Raw genomic sequence first — 8362 nt, forward strand, 5'->3', positions numbered from 1 at the left:
GAGAGAGAGAGAGAGAGAGAGAGAGAGAGAGAGAGAGAGAGAGAGAGTTGGCAAAGAGCATGAACAATTTTGTAATTCTTTCTTGATAATTCCATATTACTTTCCAGAAAAACTGAAACAATTAATTGTTCTACCAGCAACTTATTAATATGCCACACTAGCACTCAATTTTCTTTTATTATTTTTTTTGCCAATTTCATGAGTGTTAGGTAGAACTCAGTTCTTTTCATGATCATCATCATCATCATCATCACTATCCTTATCTTCTTCATCATCATAGCTAGCATTTACATAGCTTTTAAGATTTATAAAGACCCTTACAAGTATGATCATATTTTATCCTCACAACAACCTTGAGAGGCAGGTACTATTATCCTCATTTTACAGCTCAGGAAGCTGAGGCAGGTAGAGGTTAAATGACTTGCCCAAGGTCACACAGCTAGTAAGTATCTGTGACTAGATTCAAACTCAGATCTTCCTTACTCCAAGTCAAATGCTAACGGTTTTGAATATTTCTTCCATGTGATTATTAATTTGTGTTCTTACCTTTGAATCCCACACATTCATATTAAAATATGAAGTTTAGATAAGTCATAGTACCTACCCTTAAGGAATTCACAGTCCAGTAAAGACGTATGACACAGATTCCTTTTCTTCAAGGTTCAGGTGAGGTTTCACTTTCTCTGGGAAGCCTTTGATATCCTACCTCCTCCTCTGAAAGTAAGTCTCTGTCTCTGTCTCTGTCTCTGTCTCTCTCTGTCTCTCTCTCTCCTCAAATATTCCTGGAACATCTTGCTTTGATCTCTCCTTTACCCCTATCTTTCCATATCCTATATTAAATTTATATAACATGTCTGACCTAGCCCTGCTCCCTCAGGGCCAGGCCTATTACAAATCTCCCTCATGGATCTTAGGTAGCCTGAGGATGGTTGTGTGTATGTGTCTTATTTTCTCTTTTCTCTGCCAATGTCTTGAACCCTGATTAGTTTTGTTTCCTTCATTTGTTGGTGGGGGGAGATAGTGGCTAGTACCCCCATTTCCACTTAACCACTTACCCTCAGATGAGCTCTTACAAAAAAAATATTTAGTTCAAAGATACAGAAAAAAATAGAAATAGTTTCCCCAAATATTTTGGGGACCCTCCCAGTCCATGTTGGTCTCAGGGTGGGGTTAAGCTCACAACTTAGCTTAGTTCCTACACTGTGTTGATTCCACCAAGTTCAAGCCCAGAAGTACTATGCCTATCAGATGAAGCTTCTTCTCAGCTACCATTGGACTGAATTTTTAAAGCTCATCCTCCAGAGTTACTCCTTGTTCCTCTGGGCATTGAAGCTACACTAGCTGTGAAATAAATTCTGGAATGACAGGGTGCAGAAGAGCCCTTTGGACCTTTCAAATTCCCAAGGTCATGTACTCCACTTCCTTCACTGGTTACCATCCTCTACCAGTCACACCAAGGCAAAGAGAGATGACCAGATCTAACTCAGGCTTTTTCGAAGATGCTGACAGTTGCAGCTACTCTACCAACGGATTACACATGTGCCTGACATCCATTCTACTTATTTACCAACACGCCATATTTCCCCAGGAGAATGCTTCTTGAGGACAGGGGCTGTAGATTTTATTTCTCATGTTTCTTCTCTAATGATTTGCATATATTACACGCATGATAGATACTTGCTTGATTTGAGCCAGTGAAGGGGCAATTATCTAGAAACTGCAAACCTGTCAGAAGGACGCATCCAATTCTTTGTATGATTCAGAAGCTAACTTGGCACTGAGTTATTTCTCTTTAAAAAAAAAAAAGAAAGGGGGCCGCGGGCAAAAACACTTTATTCAACTAATGACAGAACAAGGCCAAGACATAGATCTCATCATCATGACCCAGTGCCTGGCCTAGTTGGACTGTTTAGCTGACGTTATCTGATCTATCCCTCCTCTCTTGTGTTTGTTACAGATTGATTATGTCTGGGGAATTAGTTAAAGGTTGGGCTTTTCTTTGGAAGTATATGACTACCTGAAACAGCCTGCAGGCAGTCAGTTATCACAATGGAATAAAAATGCCAACAGCTTCATCCCATGCCTCCCCCTGCCCCTGTCCCCCATTACCTCACATTTCCAGGTACAGAAGTGAGACCTGGGTACTGCAAATAGTTATCATAGAATGCTAACACTGGAAGAGAATTTATAGGCCATCTCATCCAATTCCCTTTACTGAGGTCTGGAGAGTTTTGGCCAAGGTGGTATAAGCCAGTTAGGAGTATACTACAATTGAGGTCTCTTTACTTGAGACCAGAAGTCTTTCCCCTCCATTGTTTTCACACTAGACAATGGGGCCCTATTTGAAGACCTGATAGCAATTCTAGTTATATGTAGTTCCCCGAAGGACTTAACTGCAGACCCTTTGTTCTTCTCTTAAAGGATCCTATTAGTGTAGAGCTGTTGTTACAATTGTTCAGTCATGTCCAATTCTTCTAGATTCCATTTGGGGTTTTCTTGGCAAAGATAATGGAGTGGCTTGCCATTTCCTTCTCCAGTTCGTTTTACAGATGAGGAAACTTAGGCAAAGAGGGTTAAATGACTTTCCCAGGGTCACACAACTAGTAAGTGTCTGAGGCTGGATTTGAACTCAGGAAGAAGTCTTCCTGACTTCAGGTCCAGCACTCTATCTATTATACCACCTAGTTGCCCAGGGTACATCCTAGGAAATTACATTTATACAGGGTGACTTGAAAGTCTTTGTGCAGTTCTAAGTTTTACCACCTTAAAGATCTGTAAAGCACTTTTCATTCATTATTTCATTTGATTTTTACAACAATCTTATGAGGTAGGTGTTATTATTTCCCCCATTTTATGGATAAGGTTCAGTGACTCATTCAGGGATGCACAGCTAGTAACAATCTGAGTCAGAATTTAAACCCAAGTTTTCCTGTCTCCAGGTTTAACATTTTATTCACTATGGAAAACTGCTTCTAGAGTTTTAGGGATAGATAGACATTTCAGTAAGGAGACAGCTATGTGGTGTAGTAGATATTGTGCTAGGCTGAGTTCAAATCTGGCCTCAGACACTTACTGGCTATAAGACCCTGGGCAAGTCACTGAACCCTATTTGCCTTAGTTTCCTCATCTGTAAAATGAGCTGGAGAAGGAAATGGCAAACCACTCCAGTAGCTTTGCCAAGAAAACCCCAAAGGGGGTCATGAAGAGTCAAACACAACTGAACAATAAGACATCTCAGGTTATACTTAATTTCCCAAATCTCTTTTTTATTCACTGTTACTTAAGTGGTACACAATTTAGGGAGTAATTGCCTAGACTGAGAAATAATCAATATCACTGTCTCTTCCTGGCTGTCAGTGTGAAAGGTATCTTTGGTCATTGACCTAGAAAATAACCTATCCAATTGACCTAGAAAATATCAATCCCTATTCTTTAACAGTCTTTCCCAAAAAGACAGATCATACTTGGTAGTGGGCATTTTTTAAAAGAAATTTAGGAAAAACTTAAGCACTATTATTTCTAGAGAAACAGAAACAGGCCAGGGAGGCTACTTTTGTGTATGTACAAAAGTGAAAGGGTTGCACAATTATCTAGATAATTTGAGTCAGTTTGGAAAATTCAGGTCATCATCCATGAAGGCCTCCTTAATAGTAGCCTAGCTTGTTTTTTTTTTTTTTGTTTCTTTGCTAATCTTAATAGGGGATGAGAATGGGCATTTTTCAGTCATTTATTTAAACACTGGGTTTTTTTTTTTTTTTTTAAGTGGACATTGGAATACACAGAACTTGGGTACCCAACTGTTGAGCGCTAACCACCAGACGGCGCTGTCTCCTTCCTTACAAGCTTTATATATACCCATGTTGAGGACATTAAGGGGGCTTCTCTTACCCGGTCCCTACAGCATTCTTGGAGATGACTCCAGCAGAGATTGATTTCACCTCTAGTTCTTGCAGGGGGGTCTTTGTTTGCAGAATTCTGTTAAGATCTCCGGCGGTGATACTCACAAAGAGGAGCCCGCACCCAAAGCCCTGAGCTCTACCATAGGCTCTCATTGATTTTTCTACGTGACCTGAAACAAATCACAAAACCACTCCCTGCCTTAGTTTCCTCATTTGTGAAATGTATCTCTCTAATTAAGGCAACAATCCACGGGCGACTTTCCATATTAGGAATGTTGTAAGGACTAATTAGCTCAAATATGTAAAAATAAAAGGGTGGCAGGCGAACAAAGACAGGATGTGTTTATATATTCTCTCTCGGAAATTTAATATAGTTTTCTTCAGGGAGCGAGAGTAATTTCTAATCTCCAGCACCAACAAGTCTTCTCCCTACTAGCTCCGCTTTGTTTAACATCAACCTAAAATTTCTCTTCCATCGTTCTCATTTTGAGAGTGGGGGTGAAGGATGGGGGGCGGGGAAGAAGTCAGGCTGGGGGAGGGGCAATGAACGACTGTCACTGAAGTGTCACGCTGCCCTTTCCTTTCCTTCGCCTGTGTGTGTGTGTGTGTGTATATGTGTGTGTTGACGCGTGTGTGCTCGAGAAAGAGAGTTCTCGGATCATCTAGTCCCCGGACGGAGAGGCTGGGCTGCTGAGCGCTTTCTCTGAGAGCTGGGTAGAGGAGGCAGCAGCAGCCACTGACCCTCGGCTCTCACACCTGTGAGCTAGGAAGACCCCCGACAGTGTGGACTGGAGGGCGCGCACAGCCCGTCACCTCTCCAGCAGCCTCCCCTAAGCCCTTCTGCGTCCCAGGGAGCTCGTAGAAGCCATGGAACATCCCCACAAAGACGGGGAGACGGCGGCGGCAGCAGCCGCGACCTCAACGGCTGCAGCCGCGGACCCTCGGGGAGCATCCTCGTCCAGCGGGGTAGTGGTGCAGGTGCGGGAGAAGAAGGGCCCCCTGCGTGCAGCGATCCCCTACATGCCATTCCCCGTGGCAGTCATCTGCTTGTTCCTCAACACTTTCGTGCCGGGACTGGGTAAGGAGAGGTGGGCGGGTGGGACTCCTTCCAAATGCCGGGTGACTGCAAACCGGCTGGCCAGGATTGGGGGGGGGGGGGTGCGGAGGAGGCCATCGAAGGTGCGATTCTGACCAGGCTGAGGGTGTTCAAATGCCATCCCCGGGGGCGTCCTGGATGGAAGCGACGATTGCCCAGACCACCCCAGAAGCTGCGTCCCTTTGAGGCGGGGGCGCTGTCGGGTTGGAAAAGCAATCGGTGGTGGGTAGAAGGAAGTGGGCGACATCCCGGGGAAAAAAGGAGGGAGTAGAGGGGCCAGAGATTTTCCCCCGACGCCACCTCATTACTAACTCTTATCCTCCCCTTCCCAGTTACCGGGGAGCTGGAAACTTTTTGGGCAAATTGGAGGCGCCAGATGAGCTGCACTTGGGGGGACGCTTCTCCAGAGCCTTGCTGCTACGATCTGCGGGCAGACCCCCCTTCCGTGGGTCTGCTAGTTCATTCCCCTCCCTGGCACCCCGATCACCCTTTCCTCTGCCCGCAGGGTTGAAATTGAAGCTGGCTAGAGTAGACCCACTTTTGTATCTCGTTCCCACAGGTCATCTAACCTCCTTCCCTCCCGTTTTTCTTTTAAATGGGCTCAGAGAGAAGGAAATATGCATTTTTATAGGCTGGAGGGGGGAGAAGAGGACCCAGGGCGGTGCCCCGTCGCTGGCATAAAACCTTAGAACCGGTGGTTTCTCGAGAGTTCTCCAACCCTCAAAGTTGTCAGAGAGATAGGGACCCAAAGAAGAAGGAACAGGACGGGGACAGGATGAGATCTGGACTGAGGAGTGGTCCATCGCACCTCTATCTGTTGGCCAGTAGGGATTAGTGATAGAAAAAGCTAGAAACTAAGGGCCCTGCCTTCCTATCTTTTCTCATTACCTTCACCCTCATTTTTTAAAAGCACCTCTGGTAGCTCAAGGGAAAAGTCGCTTGGCTATTATCAACGTTTGTTGTTTTTTTTTTTTTCTTTTTCTCTCCACCCCCACCTTTCTTTTTGGTTTTCCAGATGAACATACGAGTGAAATGAGGACTTTATGACCAGTTCTCCCTAAGTCCATTTCCAGTAAAGCAGAATGTACATATATACACACTTGGGACTGGATGGGAGCCGGCTCCATCGCAACTGGGTCTGATGCCAAAATTCCAGCTGGGGGTGGGAGGAGGAGCATGAAGAAGGAAAAGTTTTGCTGTCAGTCTTACCTCAAGCCTTAAACCCCCCTCCCTATTTACACCCTCTAGGCTCCCTTCTCCCACTCACTCCAGCCTTGGCACAGGTTGTACTTGGCATGAGTATGAGGCCCTCAGTTCAAACACACCCCTCCTCCTCCTCCCAGCAATGTGAGTTTGCAGGCTCATTAGAACCGTTGGCAGAGGCAGAATGCTGTGGGCCTGGGCTGGGAAAAGGCAATCCTTTCTGCATCTACCTCAGTAAAAGACTTGCTCCTGCAGCAAGGGAGTCCAGGCAAGGCCGTGGCTGAGTTCCCAAACCTTCTGTGTCCAGGCAGAAGAGTTATTCTCCTCAGTTCTTTGCCCTTTCTCATGGTCTTGATCTTTCACTTAATACCCCATTTACATAGCATCTACTCTGGGTCAGGTACTGTGCTAAGTACTATTACAAATATTTCATTTTATCCCCACAACAACCCTGGGAGGAAGGAGCTATTATCCTTATTTTACAGTTGAGGAAAGTGTGGCAAACAGAGGTTAAGTGTCTTGCCCAAGGTCACACATCTAGTAAGTGTCTGAGGTTGAATTTGAACTCCGGTCTTCCTGACTGCAGGCTCAGCTTCTATCCACTAAGCTACACTTTATGATAATTTTATCTAAAATATATACCAAAGGTATATAAAAATGGGGAATTTGTTAGGGGATAGGAGAGGGAAATAAAGTACATTTGCATGTGGCTTGCATAATACCCACACAAATCACATAGTCTATCCTTGGAAGATTTTTGTGTTAAAATGCCCACATTTTTTGGTGATTTTTTCATCCCCTATTCATTTTTCCTAGACCAAGAATTTCCCCAGAAGTAGCAGCAGAAGCAGAAGAAAAGGGACGGGGAGTGGGGAGAGAGTCATCAAGAACCTGTTTCAGGTCACTACTGGCTCCTGAGATACAAATTCCAAATTACATTGACTTACTGAATACTAGCTGCCTTACCTTGAACCTCTAACTGAGGACCTAGGCATGGGAAAATTTGCCCAAGCTCTGTCTACAAGTACATATTATATACATATACATACTACATGTCAGTGTCAGATATGTGTGAAATTCAGAGACCGTTTGGAGATTTTTGAGAGGCAGCATGGTGAGTAAAGTGAGTAAAGATGGAGCTGGCCTCAAAGCCAAGATGGCCTGAGTTCAAGTCTCATTTCTGATATATATTGGCTGGGTAAGTCATTTACACACAAGGATGTAGATAATTCTGATCTTTTAAGTTGCAGAAACCTGCTTTGATCAGAGGGAGCTCCCCCTGCCAAAATCACAGGTCTAGACCCCATTCTCTGTGGCTTAGGGGTGCCATAAAGTGATCTGGGCTCTATGTTGCATCATGAAAACAGTTTTTTGCATTTAGATGATGTCAGGGAGACAAGAGGATGCCCCTTTAGTCATGTCAGAAAGCCCCACTTACTGGAATAAAAACACACTGTCTTTCCATCTGTTTGGAGGATGTTGGATAGCATCATTGTTGATGTACTTGAATTCCACTTTTTTTTCCAAGTGGTGAAGTAAATGCCACCCTATGGTATTTTACAGCAAAAAATAAATGAATGCCAGGATAGAAGCGGCCTCCCCCTTCTGCCTTCTCTCAGAAAGTTTTTTCCTTTGGGCCCAGGGGGAGAGTCACTCTTCAGAATGGATTATAAATATTTGGATTACTGTGATAATAGCTAACATCCTTATTGTGCTTTGTGATTTATAGAATGGTTCACATACATGATCTCACTATATTTCATGTTATCACACCATATGTGTGTACATATTCTAAATGTAATAGAATCATGCACTACTCCTTTTAGTGACAGAGAGGGTTAGAAAGCACCATTGTTGACACCTTCATCCTCAGACACATAGGACAATTATGTACACACTCACACATACTTAGAGCTATCATTTCTCTCCAGGCATTGTGGGCTAGTAGGTAGAGTAAGAATAATGAGAGTAAGGAGATCTGGGTTGGAGTTTTGGCCCTGTGCCTTACTAGGTCTGTAACCTTAAACAAACGACTTCACTTCTCTGGGCCTCAATGGCTACCTCTATAAAATAGGGGGCAAAGGTTTATAGGATCATAGATTTAGAAGTGGAAATGACCTCAGGGGCCATCTAATCCAACCCTCTTGTTTTATGGATGAGGAAA

The 8362-nt window shown here is 44.1% G+C and overlaps 1 protein-coding gene across 1 annotated transcript in view; it reads left to right on the forward strand.

The window, feature by feature from the left end:
- The first annotated feature begins 4464 nt into the window (after positions 1-4464).
- Positions 4465-8362, forward strand: part of STUM (stum, mechanosensory transduction mediator homolog) — a 78929-nt gene continuing 75031 nt past the window's right edge. Inside the window, exon 1 of the mRNA XM_069069168.1 lies at positions 4465-4977. Within this exon, the coding sequence (XP_068925269.1) occupies positions 4767-4977 (211 nt within the window). The 5' untranslated portion in view covers positions 4465-4766. The remainder of the gene's footprint in view (positions 4978-8362) is intronic.

This window comes from Petaurus breviceps, unplaced genomic scaffold, assembly GCF_028583685.1.
Source record: "Petaurus breviceps papuanus isolate PSGF00001 unplaced genomic scaffold, PetGlider_PUasm1.0 90778, whole genome shotgun sequence".
Taxonomy (NCBI): domain Eukaryota; kingdom Metazoa; phylum Chordata; class Mammalia; order Diprotodontia; family Petauridae; genus Petaurus; species Petaurus breviceps.